The sequence below is a fragment of the Neoarius graeffei genome, chromosome 11 (genome assembly GCF_027579695.1).
Source record: "Neoarius graeffei isolate fNeoGra1 chromosome 11, fNeoGra1.pri, whole genome shotgun sequence".
NCBI lineage: Eukaryota > Metazoa > Chordata > Actinopteri > Siluriformes > Ariidae > Neoarius > Neoarius graeffei.
This window is the reverse complement of record NC_083579.1, coordinates 54,416,877-54,435,782: the sequence shown is the minus strand read 5'-3', so window position 1 is coordinate 54,435,782 and position 18,906 is coordinate 54,416,877. Positions and strand designations below refer to the sequence as shown.

At 42.7% G+C, this 18,906-nt stretch overlaps 1 protein-coding gene across 6 annotated transcripts in view; it reads right to left on the bottom strand.

Moving 5' to 3' along the window:
* Positions 1-18,906, bottom strand: part of eml5 (EMAP like 5) — a 107,342-nt gene that overhangs the window by 46,911 nt on the left and 41,525 nt on the right. For all 6 annotated transcript variants that reach the window (XR_009655648.1, XR_009655649.1, XM_060934231.1 and 3 more), the window contains exons 2-5: positions 14,060-14,219; positions 9,280-9,378; positions 8,776-8,844; positions 741-926 (exon numbers count right to left, since the gene is read on the bottom strand). Coding sequence is in view for 4 of the 6 variants with exons in the window: in XM_060934231.1 (XP_060790214.1) it covers positions 741-926; positions 8,776-8,844; positions 9,280-9,378; positions 14,060-14,219 (514 nt within the window). In the remaining 2 variants the exon portion in view is untranslated. The remainder of the gene's footprint in view (positions 1-740; positions 927-8,775; positions 8,845-9,279; positions 9,379-14,059; positions 14,220-18,906) is intronic.

Sequence of the window (18,906 nt, the reverse complement as noted above, 5' to 3'; positions counted from 1 at the left end):
AAACGGGGCTGGCCTTGGATTTTCGAGCCAACAAACGATCCTCCCGAGCAGTTGTCTTGCAGGGTCTGCCGGACCTGGGCTTGTCAAAAACATCTCCAGTCTCTTCAAATCTTTTTCTTATTCTTTGTACTTGACGCTGAGACACATTGAAGGTGTCAGCCACCTCAGCAGTGGATCTGGTCTTCAGCCTCTTGATAATCAACGCTTTGGTCTCAGGGTGAATCTTAGGCATGTTGTCAGAGGTCAAGTTGCAGTTGATGTGAAGGTCTGGTGTGCTGGGGTTCTTTTTATACACACCCACTAATTGATTGATCAATTATTGATCACAGGTGAGGCTGTAATCTAGGATTGGGTGCATCATATGACAAGGCGACAAGACTTTTGTCTTTGCAAAAACTGACTCAGTGGGCTTTACCAAGCTGTGAACATTAGAATGCTTTTCAGCAGTTTCATTTGGCACCAAAACATTATTTCAAAAGCTGTTGGGATTGAAATTAGCCATTTCTTGTAAAAAAAAAAAATTGATTAGACATATATTTGAGGGGCACTTAAGGTCAACTTGTACCCAAGCGACAAGACTTTTGTCAGGGACTGTAAGCTGAAACATCATATCGCTCTGCAGCTACCATAACTAATGATTAAAACATTTGTAAAAAACGTCTTTTTTCCCCTCCCTCTTGCATAGTGTGGTTCAGTCATGCAGGTTTCAAAGGCAGGAAATGCAGTGGCACACAGCTTACCCCATGCGCCCCCTGTATTGTCCGTATCAAGTTGATTCCCTTCCAGACGTAGATGTCCCCGTTCAAGGCACCGGAGTATGTGACTTCATCCCTGGCACATGCCACGCAGAGGATGGTCTGCAGCTCGCCAGTCCTCCCAAACACACCACGTTTAGGGGTCAGAGCATTCCCACACAAACTCCAGAACTGAGGAGGGTAGAGAAAACAAAGGAAGGACTTACTCATTTAAATATTAACAGGTAAACTCTTATATTATTCCTGACATACAGTATATAGTAGATATACTATTATATAGACATATTCTGTGTGTAGGGGCGGCACGGTGGTGTAGTGGTTCGCACTGTCGCCTCACAGCAAGAAGGTTCTGGGTTCAAGCCCAGTGGCTGACGGGGGCCTCTCTGTGTGGAGTTTGCATGTTCTCCCCGTGTCTGTGTGACTTTCCTGTGGGTGCTCTGGTTTCCCCCACAATCCAAAGACATGCAGGTTAGGCTAATTGGTGGCTCTAAATTGACCGTAGCTGTGAATGTGAGTGTGAATGGTTGTTTGTCTCAATGTGTCAGCCCTGTGATGATCTGGCAACTTGTCCAGGGTGTACCCCGCCTTTCGCCTGTAGTCAGCTGGGATAGGCTCCAGCTTGCCCGTGACCTTGTACAGGATAAGCGGTTATGGATAATGGATGGATGGATATTCTGTGTGTATCTTTTGACACATTATTTGAAAATTCTTAAATAATCTTAGCTAGTTATCTGCATAAGGAGAGAGAGAGAGAGAGAGAGAGAGACAGAAAGAACACTATAAGAACTACAAGGTCACCTGTATGTGTGAGACCTCATCCGGACAAGTAAAATACCAGTATGACCAGTATGATATTACACACACACACACACACACGTTGAACTTGATCACCGTTTCCATTTGAGAGTACGCTGTGCGCATTCTGGCTGCCGCTTCTCACCGGAGCTTTTTATTTTATTTTCTCTCTCTTTTTATTTATTTATTTATTTAGTGTGTGTTTGTGTAGTTTGATGTTTGAGTGTTTTTGTCTGCCAGTTGTGGTGTAGCTCTGGACCCAGTTTTGGGCGTCGGTTCCCTCCAGGCCTTGGTTCGCTGTGGGCGATGCCTGTGCTCCTAGCTATGGACTACAGTGAGCTCGTTGCTCATTTTGTGGTTTGGGACGTACCAGTGCTCTGCGTGACGGTGCTTCTGTGCTCACTTTGTGGATCCATGGCGTGGTGTTCCGAGTGATGTTGCCCGGTGGCATCGCGCCGGCTGTGCTGGCGGTGTGGGACTTGTTTTTGTGTACCTTTTGGTGGGACTCTGGCTGCTACACCATTGGAATGACATACTGGCCTCTATTTGGTGGACTTTTTTTTCCTCTATAACTGTAAAGCGACCTTGGGTTTTGAGAAAGGCGCTATATAAATTGAACTTATTATTATTATTATTACATATCTCCTCATATATTCATCAGCCATTTAGTATTTGGCTCCGTAAGTCTAAAGTGTATACGGTTTCAAACTACACATCTCTTATTCAATAATGTGTGCTTATGAAGATACACAAACATGCCTGAGTTTTCAATGTCAAGATACTTCTGAGTTCAGCCTCATCTATACTGGAATACTAATGTATTCCAATATGAAGGTCTTTCGAATCATAAAGAGGTAGCAAGGCGAGGTATTGCCCCCCACACACACACAGTGAGCAGTCCTGCCTTATTCAGTGAGCATTCAGGATGCTGAGAGGCAAGGCCAAACCATTCAAGGCCAAACAGCTACAAAGTACAAAGATGAAGTTGAGCCAAAATAGAGAGGAAGTAAAGTGAGAGCTTGGCTCACTGATGAATGTGTCAGAAACTGACTGCATTATGCTAGCACAGCAACAAGCAGCACTGAATCACACAGCTTAGGTTTGGAAGTCGGCTCTTTGGAAAAGCTTTTAACGTAATCAAAATGAGTCAGTGCTATTTATCTGCCAAACCTCTTCACAAACACACATACGCCACCACACAACCATCACCACATCTCCTCAACTTCTACATGTTCTACTACGTTTTCTTTCCTTGTTGGTTTAAATTCGCCACTGATCGCTTTATGGTGAGGCAGTATGACTATTTGGATTACTTACAGTAAGTTTCAGGAATTCTGTCACAATATCACTGCATGATCATTTACATGACCACCATCAACGTCAGGACCGGTCACAACACGGTAATCCAGTGGTTCCAATTCCCACTGGAACAGGGGTAAAAGATTATTGCTTATGTTATTAGGTCACCAGGAGATTGATTAATGTTTCGACTTCACTGTTTTGCTCCCATTCCAACACGACACCATTACAGTATAACAGCGATAAATAAACAGCTTTCAGTGCGAGTGTGAATGGGGTATGTGTGGGGTTTCATATACCCCCCCATGTTGATCTTTATGATTTGTCACACATTTGCCAGCCTTAAAGATAAAATTAACAGCCAGCCAGAGAAAAAGTAAATGGTTCCCAGTTGCCTTTTAAGAAATTAGCCACCTAGTGTCATCTAAATGATAATTAACAGCGCAGTACATGGGAAAAGCTGGAAATCAAAACATAACTACTCAGCGATTCCTTGAAATACGTAGAGCAAGCAGAAATACATTAATCTAACAGCGATCATATCTGCAATTATACAACTTATTAAATAATCGAATAGTACTACAGAACAATGGGGAGCACAAGTGAAGATGTGATTGAGCTTTAAGAGGCTGTATTACAGGATGTGGCAGTGCAGGTTCTTTTCCAGAAGCTCAGTGAAGCTTAACAAACCACTAAGCTAAGAGTAGAGAGCAAACACACACACACACCACCTCCCTTCATCACATTAACATTAACGCAAGCAAAACCAAGGCCCCCTTCTAACACTGAATAAATCAAGCTCTGACTTCAGTTGCTCTGGTACTAATTATAACATCGTAGAAAATCCTGTATCCCAAAGCCACCATGCTTCCCTGCGGCTGCCTCACAGAGAGAAAGATAGAGAGAAGGGGATTACTTCGGGCTAAATCTCCTGCATGCACTGAATGCTGTAATCGCTGACTGAGCACTGGGCCTGGGAGCAGATGTCACATGGTCCGGACGTGTATTACTTGACACTCGCAGCCATGAGATTAAAGCATGCAGCACAGCACAACCAATGCAAATACTTTGTCACCATATTATTCCACCAGAGAGAAGGAAATTCCAAAAATCATCCAGTGGCTTTGAAGAAACTGAAAAGGCATTCAGCACTTAGCACAGATCCTTTCATAAGCGGAGCAGCAGAAGTTGAATCAGCAAAGTACTTCAAAGTTTTACCAATCCCCCCTATTATTCACTCACACTACTCCAGTAAAAAAAAACAACAATATTTTCATCTCAAGAGCTACATTCTATTAAGTCACTATACAAAAACTCTAACACAGAACCTGGTAGTACATCCTACTCTGCGCTTTAAACACCTGCTTCAAAACACCAGCTAATTATCAGGTTGAGTTATACCAGGAAAATCACCATGCTGAGCTGGACTCTCGCCCTGTCTATCCACCCACAAGCACAACTCCAGCTTTGTGCTTTTACACAGTGGGTGCAGGGTTTCAAAACAAATACTACCTACATGATTTGTAACGACTAAAGGAAATAAATATACTGTTTTTCCAAGTACATCTCGATCAAGATTTTAATTAAGTAGCATTACTGGAATGCATCACGGTGGTGTAGTGGTTAGCGCTGTCGCCTCACAGGAAGAAGGTCCTGGGTTCGAGCCCAGCAGCCGGCGAGGGCCTTTCTGTGCGGAGTTTGCATGTTCTCCCCGTGGGTTTCCTCCGGGTGCTCCGGTTTCCCCCACAGTCCAAAGACATGCAGGTTAGGTTAACTGGTGACTCTAAATTGACCGTAGGTGTGAATGTGAGTGTGAATGGTTGTCTGTGTCTATGTGTCAGCCCTGTGATGACCTGGCGACTTGTCCAGGGTGTACCCCGCCTTTCGCCCGTAGTCAGCTGGGATAGACTCCAGCTTGCCTGCGACCCTGTAGGACAGGATAAAGCGGCTACAGATAATGGATGGATGGATAGATACTGGAATGCACTTCAATATATTTTAATGCTTAGTGTCTGACTGTTAGCACATGTCACTGATCTACTATCAGCTCTAAAAGACAGAAAGATATCAAACTTGTTAGGTAACAGATTTTTATGCTATTTTCTTCTGACAGGCTTGACTATGAAGAGACAGCAAGGACAGTGCATGCAACATGACATACAATCACCATCCACTTTATTAAGAACACCTGTACATTTGCGCAGTTATTCAGTCAGCCAATCATGTGGCAGCGGCGCAGTGCAAAATATCGTGCAGATACAGGTCAAGCGTTTTAGGCAAATTTCACATCAAACATCAGGCTGAACATTCTGTGACTCTGATCGTGGCATAGCTGTTGATACCAGATGGACTGCTTTGAGTATTTCGGAAACTACTGATCTCCTGGGACTTTCACATGCAACAATCTCTCGTGTTTAAACAGAACGGCGCAAAAAAAACCAAAAAACATTGAGTGAATGACAGTTCTGTGGATAGGAATGCCTTGTTGATAAGTGTAATTTATATAGCGCCTTTCACCAACCTGAGGATGCTTTAAAGAGGAATGATAAACAAAAAACAACTACCACACAAAGGAACCACAAACAAACAAATAGACACAAATGAAATAACAATTAAAAATAAACAGAAGAAATGTAATATAATCAATTACAAATAACATGGCAAAAGTACAGCAGATTAGCTCAAACCATTGTAAGAGGAACAGACAAGATGACAGTCAATGATCAGGAAAGGAGGGGTAGCAGAGAGAGAACAAATGAGATAAGACTTCAGCTGAGTTTTGAATATGGGGAGATAAATAGTTTCACAAAGGCTCTAGGGAGGAGAATTCCACAACTTGGGGGCTGCGACCCTAAATGCCCTGGAAACCATGGTGGACAGTTTAAATTTTGGGACAGACAACAGACCCGGGGCGGCACGGTGGTGTAGTGGTTAGCGCTGTCGCCTCACAGCAAGAAGGTCCGGGTTCGAGCCCCGGGGCCGGCGAGGGCCTTTCTGTGTGGAGTTTGCATGTTCTCCCCGTGTCCGCGTGGGTTTCCTCCGGGTGCTCCGGTTTCCCCCACAGTCCAAAGACATGCAGGTTAGGTTAACTGGTGACTCTAAATTGACCGTAGGTGTGAATGTGAGTGTGAATGGTTGTCTGTGTCTATGTGTCAGCCCTGTGATGACCTGGCGACTTGTCCAGGGTGTACCCCGCCTTTCGCCCGTAGTCAGCTGGGATAGGCTCCAGCTTGCCTGCGACCCTGTAGAAGGATAAAGCGGCTAGAGATAATGAGATGAGATGAGACAACAGACCCGAAGATAAAGATCTACGACAGTGAATGGGAGAGTGGGGCTGAAGTACTTCTGTAAAATACTGAGGAGTGTAGCCATAGAGTGCTTTAAATACAAACAAAAGAATTTTATATTGAATGCGATACAGAACAGGGAGCAAGTGGAGGTTATGGAGGCCAGGAGTGATGTATGCTGAGCGTTTAGTGTGGTTGAGGACTCTGGCTGCAGAGTTTTGAATATACTTGGATGGGTAGATGTAGAAGGCTTGCAACTGATGTAAATCTGTGTGCCATCTGCATGGCAAGGAAAATTCAGACCATGATGGCAGATGATTTGGCCCAGGGGTAGCATGTAGATGGTGAACAGGAGAGGTCCTAAGATAGATCCCTGAGAGACACAACTGCTAACGGATGCCATGGAAGACTTGTACTTGGACATGGAAGTAAACTGCTGTCTAACTAAGATATTATTTTAACAAGGAAAAGGCAGAACCATTAATAGAAATAGCAGAAGAACGCTCATATTAAGAGCCCCAGCATCAGTAGAGGAGAGGAGGTCATTAACTACCATAAGAAGTGCTGACTTGGTACTGGGAAATGGGTAAAACTAGACTGAAACAGTTTCATAAAGATTATTAGTCGTGAGACGGGACTATAACTGGGCAGCAACAACCCTTTCAAGAAGCTTTGCAATGTATGGCAAATCAATTAGAGATAGTTACTAAAGTCACTAAACCTCGAGTCCGAGCCCAGTCTTGAGTCCCCAGTGTTCAAGTTTGAGTCATGTTCAAGTCATTAAAAAAATTTCGAGTCAAGTCCACTATTGATCCGAGTTGAGTCTGAGAACAAGACTCCAACCGCACCATTTCACGGTGGCTGTTTTAGCACCATTAACATTCGTTTGTCCCTGAACATGATGTATGGTTAGGAGACGGATCTAAGTGCAGAAGGTCTCATCTCATCTCATCTCATTATCTCTAGCCGCTTTATCCTGTTCTACAGGGTCACAGGCAAGCTGGAGCCTATCCCAGCTGACTACGGGCGAAAGGCGGGGTACACCTTGGACAAGTCGTCAGGTCATCACAGGGCTGACACATAGACACAGACAACCATTCACACTCACATTCACACCTACGGTCAATTTAGAGTCACCAGTTAACCTAACCTGCATGTCTTTGGACTGTGGGGGAAACCGGAGCACCCGGAGGAAACCCACGCGGACACGGGGAGAACATGCAAACTCCGCACAGAAAGGCCCTCGCCGGCCCCGGGGCTCGAACCCGGACCTTCTTGCTGTGAGGCGACAGCGCTAACCACTACACCACCGTGCCACCCAAGTGCAGAAGGTGTGTTTATTAATATAAGTGAAGACAGGTAAACAATCCAGGATGGCAGGCAAAAATCGTAAAACAGTGAAACAGGCAATGGGTCGAGCGAGGCACAAACAGGCTATCGTAGACTCAGCAGAATCAAAGACGAGAAACAGGAAATCAGGGCTCAGGAAACCAAACAAGGAAATAAGGCTCAGTAACGTGTCAGCAATGCAACTCAATACTTTGCAAAGTAAGTGTGTTTTCACAGTTTTTATATAGGTGTGCCAATTGCACCTTAATCCTGTGCAGGTGCAAGTCATTTACGGCACATCCGTGCACGCGCGAGTCTGCTTGGCGCGTGAGCTGTCCGGAGCACGCCCAAGAGTCTATCTGATGCACGTGCCAAGGCGCACAGGGGTGACACTCTTACACAAAATTAATGTGTGTATGTGTGTGTGTGTGTGTATATGCATGTATGTAAATATTTTATATATATTATACATCTTATGACAAATTATTATGGCATGTTACAAAAAAAATAAAGAAAAAAAACAATTCCTCGTCTCCAATTTACGAGTCCGAGTGCAGTTAATGCACGAGTCTGAGCCCAAGTGAGAGTCATCAGTGTTCAAGTCCAAGTCGAGTCACAAGTCCTTAAAATTAGAGCACAAGTCGGACTCAAGTCCGAGTCCAGGACTCGAATACTACAAGCCTGACGGTAACAAACTCGACTGTGGTGAGCAAAAAAAAAAGCATCTCAGCATGCACAAAACATCAAACCTGAAGGAGGATGGGCTATAACAGCTGGGGAAGTCATGGTTTAATGGTCCGAGAAGCAGCCTTGAGACCAAAAGGTTGCCGGTTTGATTCCCTGGACCAGCAGGAATGGCTGAAGTTCCCTTGAGCAAGGCACCTAACTGCTCCCCATGCTGCTCTGGGTATGTTGCATTTCGCTCTGGATAAGAGTGTCTGCTAAATACCATTAATGCAATGTAAGACCACAGTGGGTTCCACTCTTGTTAGTCAACAACAGGAATCTGAGGCTATCACAGGCACAGACTCACCCAAAATCAATAGTCTGGGTGATAGAGGATTAGGGAAAAAAAAAAAAAAAATTCACCTGGTCATTTTCCAGTCTTTAGCTATCCAGTTTCTGACACCAACAACCATGCCATGATCAAAGTCACAGAGATCACACGTTTTCTTCATTCTAATGTTTGATGTGAACTTGAATTGAAGCTCTTGACCTGTATCTGCATGATGTTTTGCTTAGTGCTGCTGCCACGTGATTGGCTGGCTGATTTTAAAACACAAAATAATTATGATATTCGTGATCAGTACCTTAATATGCTTGACTCCACAGCTCACCAACTTGCACTGCTGATACAGGTCCCATGATATGTCAAATATCTTTTTAAAAGAAAAATAAATAAACAAGAGATTGGATCAATATTACAGAATTAAAGGTGCTATTTTTACACATTGCTATGTTGGAGCCTTTGCATCCATCACAACAGACGAAAGCCTGCAGATTAATATGACATAAACAGGAAACATTCTGTGTTTTTGAATATACATATATAGGAAGTGGGGCACAATACTGACTAGAAATACAATTAGTCGCTCTGTTCATTTAAAATATGCTATCAGAAAGCAATTTCCTAAGTGCATCTTGGACCCAAACACTTAATCAGTGCTAATTTATTTATGGTTGTCTGTTTTGAGATTGTTATGAGAAATCATTAGTGGGATTCATGTAATGAGCGGATGAGTCATTACACTGTCCATTTTTAATATTATATTATCTTATGTAGTTTGTGTGCGTGTGTGTGTGTGTGCGCTTACCCTGTCTGTATGACCAGGAGCAGCTGCCAATACTTTTCCTTTCCTCCAGTCCCATATACAGATTGTGTTCTTGGAGTCAAGACCAACAGACACCAAACACTACAACAGTCATAAGAGATCAATTTAAATTAATTTACTGTTGTATCTTTCACAAACAACTAAATCAGCTGTATAACTGCACCCTGGACCATTCAGTGGGTCCTGAACTGATGCAGGTTCTGTGGGCACAGAGTAGTCAGTTCAACTATTACTCTGAGCAGTGGCGAACCGTTACTATTAGAGCTGGGACTTCAGCTCAGCCAAAACTTAGCCAGACATACCAAAAAAAGCAACAGGACAAATGATATTGCAAGGGATTAGCGTCAGGCTGCCAGATAGCTCCGTTGTGTGTAGTTGTCAATGGTGATTTTAAAAGTAACTAAGTAAATTACATAGGGAAATGAATACTGAAGTATGAATGAAAAATACTGTGGCGAGTGTGCATGGAAGAGGAGTCTGGAGATAGGAAACTTAGTTTCTCGGTCGTCAGCCTGTGCTACTTGCTCTTGATAGCACTGGCTTGACTGCTTTATTAGCATTCACTAACACTACTGATGAACGCTACAGCGGCTGGAAGGTGACTTCACTACTGCGCTGATGGCTAAGCTAGTGTTGGCCTTCGAGAAGGCCTAGGGTGGTATATTTTTGGTCCCCCCTACTATAACTCAAAATCCGATTGGTTAATTCATCTGTCACTTTCTAAATAAACATACTGTACACTGCCATGGCCTTGTCCTGGCAATGAAGTGACCAATGAGTGAGCCAGCTGTAAACTATTCTCAGCCTAGAGACAACAAACAAACAAAAAAATCTCATTGGATAACTCCATTTTAATGCTTTCATTTCTGAAGCAAATTTGACAGAAAATGAGGCCAAATTAGAATTAGAAGAAAACAATTATAATGAAATTATGAATGAATGAAATAAATTTGAGAATGAAAGAAATTAAGTATAACATCTGAAATGCTGATATGTTTGGGCCTTCTCTGAAGACCTGACAGTTCCCCTCTGGCCCTGAGAGACTCTTTCACTTGTCCTGGCTTTTCACAATGAATAAGACAAGTGCTGCAGGCAGTGGCGTTACTCTACCTTTATACCAAAATACTCGGAGAAATTCATTTTGTGCGAATGCACAAAAGATTCCAGTCACACCCATGGGAAATAATGTTGTTTATGTATCAGGGGTGTAACAATCGGATGTGGATTTGGATTGATGCAATGATTTAAAAGTCAACAACTGAAGTGACTTGAAGCAACAATCCTAAATAGATTATTAGTGATTATAATTGATAATCCCCTTTGCTAAGGGCTGTCCGGTCCCTGTACGAACGGAGCAAGAGTCTGGTTCGCATTGACGGCAGTAAGTCAGACCTGTTCCCGGTGCATGTTGGACTCCGGCAGGGCTGCCCTTTGTCACCGGTTCTGTTCATAATTTTTATGGACAGAATTTCTAGGCGCAGCCAGGGGCCAGAAGGAATCCTGTTTGGGAACCACAAGATTTCATCTCTGCTTTTTGTGGATGATGTTGTCCTGTTGGCTTCTTCAAACCAGGACCTCCAGCATGCACTGGGGCGGTTTGCAGTTGAGTGTGAAGCGGCTGGGATGAGAATCAGCACCTCCAAGTCCGAGGCCATGGTTCTCGACCGGAAAAGGGTGGCTTGCCCTCTTCAGGTTGGTGGAGAAGTCCTGCCTCAAGTGGAGGAGTTTAAGTATCTCGGGATCTTGTTCACGAGTGAGGGAAGGATGGAGCATGAGATCGACAGGCGGATTGGTGCAGCCTCCGCAGTGATGCGGTCGCTTTACCGGTCCGTCGTGGTGAAGAAGGAGCTGAGCCAAAAGGCGAAGCTCTCAATTTACCGGTCGATCTACGTTCCGACTCTCACCTATGGCCACGAGCTTTGGGTAATGACCGAAAGAACAAGATCGCGGATACAAGCGGCCGAAATGAGTTTTCTTCGCAGGGTGGCTGGGCGCTCCCTTAGAGATAGGGTGAGAAGCACAGTCACTCAGGAGGAGCTCGGAGTAGAGCCGCTGCTCCTCCACATCGAGAGGAATCAGCTGAGGTGGCTCGGGCATCTTTTTCGGATCCCATAAATCTGATACATTAAATCTTCTCTACATCATTTGCACTCACTCATCAACTGGAGGCCTAATCCAGGTTCTGAACAAAGTTGGTCACATATCAATTGAAGGCGACTAAATCAAACTGCATCATATTGTATCAGAGCAGTTTCAGTATTGTCACATATTGAATGCTTGAATTATGAATGAAAATCAATATCATATCATGTGGAAGCCTGTGGTTTACACCCCAGTAAGTACTGCATATATCTCCATTCTGCATATATCTCCATTCTGCATATATCTCCATTCGGTGGTGTAGTGGTTAGCACGGTCGCCTCACAGCAAGAAGGTTCCGGGTTTGAACCCAGTGGCCGGCGAGGGCCTTTCTGTGTGGAGTTTGCATGTTCTCCCCGTGTCTGCGTGGGTTTCCTCCAGGTGCTCCGGTTTCCCCCACAGTCCAAAGACATGCAGTTAGGTTGACGTAGGGCGGCCTTGGGCTGAGGTGCCCTTGAGCAAGGTACCTGACCCCTGGGTGCTCACTGCTCTGGTTGTGTGTGCGCGTGTGTTCACTGCTTCAGATGGGTTAAATGCAGGGGATGAATTTCACTGTGCTTGAAGTGTGCATGTGACAAAAGGTTTCTTTCTTCTTCTTCTAAATATGTCTTCAAATGCTATAGGTTAATTAGCCCAGATACCAGGGCTAGTTTTGGCTTAGAGTTCACAATCAAGATTGTCTGACCAATTTTTTAAGGAACAATATATATATTTATTAATTTCATACATTACTATAGCAGTTATTGGTAGCTAAAAAGTGGGATGTTACAAATGACTGATTTGCAGCACTGCAATAGCCAAGCCCCTGAGCATAAATAACAGCTATTTAAGACAAACTTTATGTCTATTCGTTTTGAATCAAATTGAATTGAGAATTACATCAAGAAATGTGTAGCCCTCTACCATTCAGATATTTTGATTTCAATGAATCTGAAAACTGTTCTCTTACAAGGACAGTAATATATACAAACGTGAAGAAAGATATGGGATCTTGATAATGCAGCACGTAATCTTGATATTGTAGCGTTCGGGAAGCGACGACTTTTCCCCCATCTAAAACGTAGACCAATTCTTCTGCATTTCCTTCATGATTTCTTGACCTCTCTACTCAAGAACAGACCCGAATTTACCTTATATAGTGCTCAACAATAGGCTCGGCACGCTAGTGTTTGCAATGTATAAAAACACATTTTTTATTTTTACGTTGTAGGAGGTATGCAGTATTTCCAAACACCTTTTTCTTCAGATTCACATTTCAGTGCTCCATCTCTGTCCCATCAGCCCTGATATCCTTATTTCAAACTCAGACACAAGACTGACATTATGTAAACCATTACACTGAGAGCTCTGTCCTCTGAGAGCGGCTCTGTGTCCAATTGGTAGAAAAAAGAAAGGTACCTTCAATAAACGATTTCATGTTATTCTTTGATAGATTTATGAAGAAGAGGCTGGCTAGAGGCATTCTGAGTTTCCAAGAAAGCATCTTGAAATATCTTCACTTCCATCCGTCTCGGCAAAAAAAAAAAAAAAAAAGGTGAGAATAATTTCCTCTTCCTGCTCTCCACACACGCTACCTTGCTAACATCGTTCTGCTGGCATCGACCAGCCTCCTGGGGCTGGAGGGAAAATTCTCTTCTATAAAACCTCAGCCTGCCGTGAAATATTGATGTTATAAATGTGATTTTCCTCCTGTGAACCGTAAGGCAACTACAATAGAATACAATACGCTCTTTTATGGATCCCTGTAGTCAACTAAGCACAGACACCACTCTGCTGCCTTTGTGAGGCAGAACACTTTAGCACAATTGAATATCCAGCTCATAACTCGCTTTTGTTGTGTGATAGGAGAGGATTCGATATCACTATGACAACTGATTGTACTCATTTCTATTAAATGGGGATGTAGACAAAAGTGTGCTGTACTATTTTATAAGGAAAATAATAGCAAACTGAGATCCTTTTATTTGCTTTTGTTATCAGTGTGACTGTAAAACACAGCTTTACTCTGTGGATATGGTTATACAGTCAGTGATATAAAAACTATAAGGGCAACCAAGCAAGGACAGGCTATATAGATGGATGGATGGATGGATGGATGGATAGATAGACAGAGACAGAGAGACAGACACAGAATTGATATTACATTGATATTTAGCCATTTTTCACTCTCGTTACTGTGACCTTTAGCATGTATGCTCAGGAATTAGTATTGCTCTGCTGTCTGTATCAGACTGTTTGAGAATAGAGGATACTGACTCATAAATCTCTAAACTTCATCACACCTTCCATCTCTCTTCCTCTCTCACCCTTGCATGCTCTCGCTGTCAGTCAGCCTGTCACAGTCACACCAATCAAGTACGCACAGATGGGACACTTGAAAGCTCTGTGTCATTAGCCTGACAGTCATTTCCCACTGATATTGAGCGTATCATTTTGGAGAGCGCTGTCACTATGTACATCCTAATTGCTTGAATGTGAATCTCATTACATTCTAGGTCTTGATTGTGTGATGAAAGACTATTTTTGAAACTTGCGGGTTTTTTTTTTTTAAATCGGCTATATAATGTCACTTTCCTCTCAGGTTTGTCACTCACACCACAAAATCACATTGGCCAATGCTTACCTGTCCGTCAAGGTCAAAGGCGAGGCAGGCGATGCCGTGTGTGTGCGTGTCCTTCAGGATGGACACGGTCTGGACAGTGTAGGAGTCCCACACACAGATATATGGCTCCTTTCCCACCTGTCCCGTGGCCACTAACACGTGCTCTGGGTGTAGCGCTAAGCTGTGCACAGATAGAATACAGGAGGAAAACAGAACGATGTGACTCTCCACCATTTTTAGACACTATTCAGTATTTTGCAAAATCACTGATTACATTTTAAGTGAGTTACACACATGAGGTATGCAATAAACAGTTACTTGTTTTGTAATACTTCGCATAAAATCATGATACAACAAAGAGAATGGAAGTTGAGCTGTTCCTGATTATCCTACTATCTTCTGTGAAAGTGAGATGAAGGCTTTCTCTGAAGGAAAGATAATCAGGCTCTATCTGCAACTCGAGACTCATCCACACAGAAAATCAAACAGTCAAATAGCACAACAATCTTAATAAGGCCAAAAAAAAAAAAAAAAAAGTGTGTGTTTCCGGTTACGTAGATTTCAAAACTAGGGTCGGTAGGCAGGCCTTTTTTTTTTTTTTTGAATTTTTTTTTTTCAAGATGGCTGCCATAACCTATATTTAGACAGGAATAATTTCACAAAATATAATGAATTTCTTTGCAGGTCACCTGAGTTACCACCTTCTGATGAATCTGATGCAGCATGAGACACCTTTTAACATGAATTTTTCTGCAAATATAACAGCTCAATACACCATGAGAGAGAGAGAGCAGCCCCGCCCCGCTCTGCTCCCTGAGTGCAGCTCGTCGCCTTGGTAACGGTGCAGGGAAAAGACACAATATAACAAGCAAAGAGCGCTTTTTCTCAGAGTTCCCTCTCCTCGAACAACGCTGATTTACACGGAAATGAAAGGAGCTATTCACAAAATTCTTTCACATTGAGTGCTACAAGACTCCCATGAACACATAAATGTAATTTTTTTTGTCCCTAGTGTAAAAAATGTGGACACTAGAGCGAGTTAAAAACAAGTGACTTTTCTGATTTTGCAGTAAAAGCGCTGCCACGTTTATAATGTGAGTCTATGGGAGAGCGCGGCTGTCCTCTCCTTACTTTCAGGCTTCTCATTCAAAAACTGTAAATCCTATCGCTCAGGTAGACACTTGTCTTGATTCACACAATGTGTGACTACAACTTTTGAGAAAGTTGTGTGTGTAGAGTGAATCATCTGCCGCTGGAGGCAGAGTTGTTCAGAAGCGACACCGAGGATGAGGAATTCAATGGATTTGCTGATTTGGAGTGAAATCATCAGCTTGATAAACTTGATTGACCTGTGTTTTATTATTAATGATAGGCCTATAGTTATTTAAATAAGTTATGTAGTGATTTTAGGCAGTGCTTAATTTGTGAAGTGGGAGGTCCCGGAACGCAGGAGGTGGGGGATGACTCAAAAAAAAAAAAAAAAAAAGGCGGGGGATGGTTTACTATAACTTTACGCACATGCGCTTATTGTGTGTGTAAAATAATAATAATAATAATAATAATAATAATAATAATAATATCAGACATTATGATCTTAGAAAACGCTTTAGTGACAAACAGTTACAGACAGTAATATGTCGTGATATTATATTATAAAATATTAATTTTTATTAGCCTATATATTAAATTATATATTACATTTATCTTCTAAAATAACAGACTGTACTCATCACAACCGGTTTATTTCACCATTGGAGATCAGATCACACAAGACATGAGTTAAATGACTCATTTTAAGGATTTAAGTAGGGGATTTAAAAGCGGTTGTTGTTGTTGTTTTTTTCACTAGATGGTTGTTTTTACTGCCGTACCTGTCTTTGGAGATGATATACCTATAGCCTACTTGACCTCTGATTTGATGAAATAAAATTCGACAAAAATGAAGAATGACACTCCTCGATGATGACTACAGCTTTAATAACACAGATGAAAGAGCCATGGGGCGATAATAAGCCCTACCGGTAAAAATATTCTAAAAGCAAACTGATTAATGCATCAGTAATAGGCTACTAATATTAGTTATAATAATAATATAGGCTATTAATAATAACGATAGTGATAGTATTAAAGATAGTAGTAGATATTTAAAATAATCAGACTAGACTACTTACAGGGCAAAGGGCGCGTTATCACTGCTCAGCTGTTCGTTTATTAAATAAACAATGCAGTCGCGCAGTAACCACGCGCCGCTTATCAGATAGAATCACAGATTCTATGGATAGAATAACCCTTCAAAAAAGTGCGACTTATAGTCCGGTGCGACGTATATATGTTTTTTTCGTCTTCATAATGCATTTTTTGGCTGATGCGACTTAAACTCCGGAGCGACGTATAGTCCGGAAAATACGGTACTTGTATAACCTCCTGTAGTACCTGATTCAACTCGTTATCCATCCTTTTTGCGACCAGTGCCTCGTGATGGAGCATGCAGTGTGTGGCCACTACATGTGGGGCCTTCTGCTTAATGAGTGCGGTCACTCCACTGATCTTCCCGGTCATTGCCGCGGCTCCATCCGAACACACCCCCACACAACGGGTCCAGTCCAATCCGTTAGACTCGATGTAATCGTCCAAAACTTGAAAAATGTCTTTCCCAGTAGTTCTTCTTTCAAGTGCTTTACAAAATAGTTTTTCCTCCACAAATCTTTCCTGTGAAATAAATCTGATGTACACAAGCAGTTGGGCCTCATTGGATAAACCTGTGCTCTCATCCAGCTGAAGTGCGAAGTATTTGCTGGCTCTCACCTGCTCCAACAGCTGAGCAGATATGTCTTGAGCCATGTCACCAATCCGTCGGCTCACGGTGTTATCAGAGAGTGGGACAGCATCGATTTTTTGGCAGCATCCTCACCAAGCAATTCTCGGACAATGTCTTTGGTGGCTGGTAAAATCAAATCTTCTCCAACTGAGTGAGGTTTTTTAGCATGAGCAATGTGGTACGAGGCTAAAAATGATGCCTTCAGGGCCCGCTCGGGGACAGTAGCTTGCTGGGTGAATGCAGCAGATTGCCTGACCAAATGCTCTTCTTTGCGTCTGAAGAAATCTACTGTTTTTTCGGCATCTGTCGGATGTTTTTGTACCAAGTGACGCTGAAGTTTCGAAGGTTTTAAGCACTCGTTTGACAGGGTCTCCAGACAGAGGACGCATTTCGGGCAATCATGGCCATTTTTCTGTATGCCTGTAAAGCCATACTTAATGTATGCTGCCTCATATTTTCGGATTTTAGTTGGCCAGGACTTCTTAGTTTTTTTCGCAGCAGTGTCCTCCACAGCAGGGCTGTTGGTTTGTTCCTTCGGTCTCTTCTTCAAAAACCTGTCCATTTTGCGCTAGCAATATGCTAGTTTGAGGAGCAAAGCAGCTTGATAAATGGCGCAAACCGCAACGTCACAGGCAATCGGAGAGATGAGCATGGCAAACAACGTTTCGATATGATGTATTATTATTAATAATTATATTTTATAATAATGATTAAAAAACTAATTACAATATATTTAATAATAATTATTAAAACAATATTTTTTTTCACATTTTTCTGTTATCATCCCTCCAACTTTCTGAGGCCCCCCTAGCGCCCCCTGGTGCTGCGGCCCCCACTTTGAAAACCACTGTTCTTGGGCATTCAAACCAAATTTGGTCAGCATGACTTTAATAGGTCTTTGATGGAATTTGTAATATGTCAAACATTGCCATGGCAAGGTGTTCAATTGACAGGTCACAGTGCAAACAGGAAGTGTCACATAATTCAGCTGTAAATGGTGAGATGCCTTTCAAACTACATGGTCATTGCACCACTAACTAGCAATAAGGCTATACCTGTAAACCAACCTTTTTTTATGATCTTCTTACACGGTTCAGCAGATTCATTCTAAATTTGATTAGCATCATGCCAAGATACCCACAATGCAAATTTGTGAAATAATAAAATGGTGTTGTCATGGCAAGACAATCCATTAATATGTTATGCCACATAAACAGGAAGTGTGGCGTTATTCTACTGTACAATCGTGCAATGTTCACATGTATATTCAGTGATGTGACATCCATATGCCAATACTGGCTCATAAAACTGCTCCAATAGTTGCTCATGCCATAACACCACCAACGGGTTTATAATGTGGAGGCTTATGCCGCTTTTCCACTACAAACGTGGCTGAGCCGTGCCGTGCTGAGTCGAGCTGAGTCGAGCTGAGCGGGGCTGTTGGAGTTGCATTTCGACTACAACCGCGCTGAACCGTGCTGGCTGGAAGTGGGTGGACACATTGGGTGGAGTTAGCGAAAGTGGGTGGACGTCACGTGATGTCGTTAAGCAGCGCAAACAGTGACATCAGTGACAGTGGCGGAACAAGTCAGAGCCGGGCTGGGGGCGGGGCAAATGACCGGGCCCTTTATTAAAGCTTATCATAACATCATTTTAGGCTACAAAATGTCCGCAACTGCGGTGTTTACCAATTTCAACACTACCGGGTGCAACTATGTTATTTAGTACATCAAGTCCTTCAAACGAACATGTAACTCAGAAACAAAAAACATTAGGATACTGTACATGGCTCATAATAAAACATCAATAGCCTATACTGCGCACATTATTTGAAGGGCATACGAATGAGCGCTCAGAGGTTGCAACGGTGACAGGAAGAGTCAGTAATAAAAGGAGGGCGGTGCAAACCTCACTGAATGCACTGTGTTTACCAATTTCAACACTACGGGGTGCAACTATGTTATTTTGTACATTAAGTCCTTCAAACGAACATGTAACTCAGAAACAAAAAAACATTAGGCGACATACTGTACATGGCTCATAATAAAAC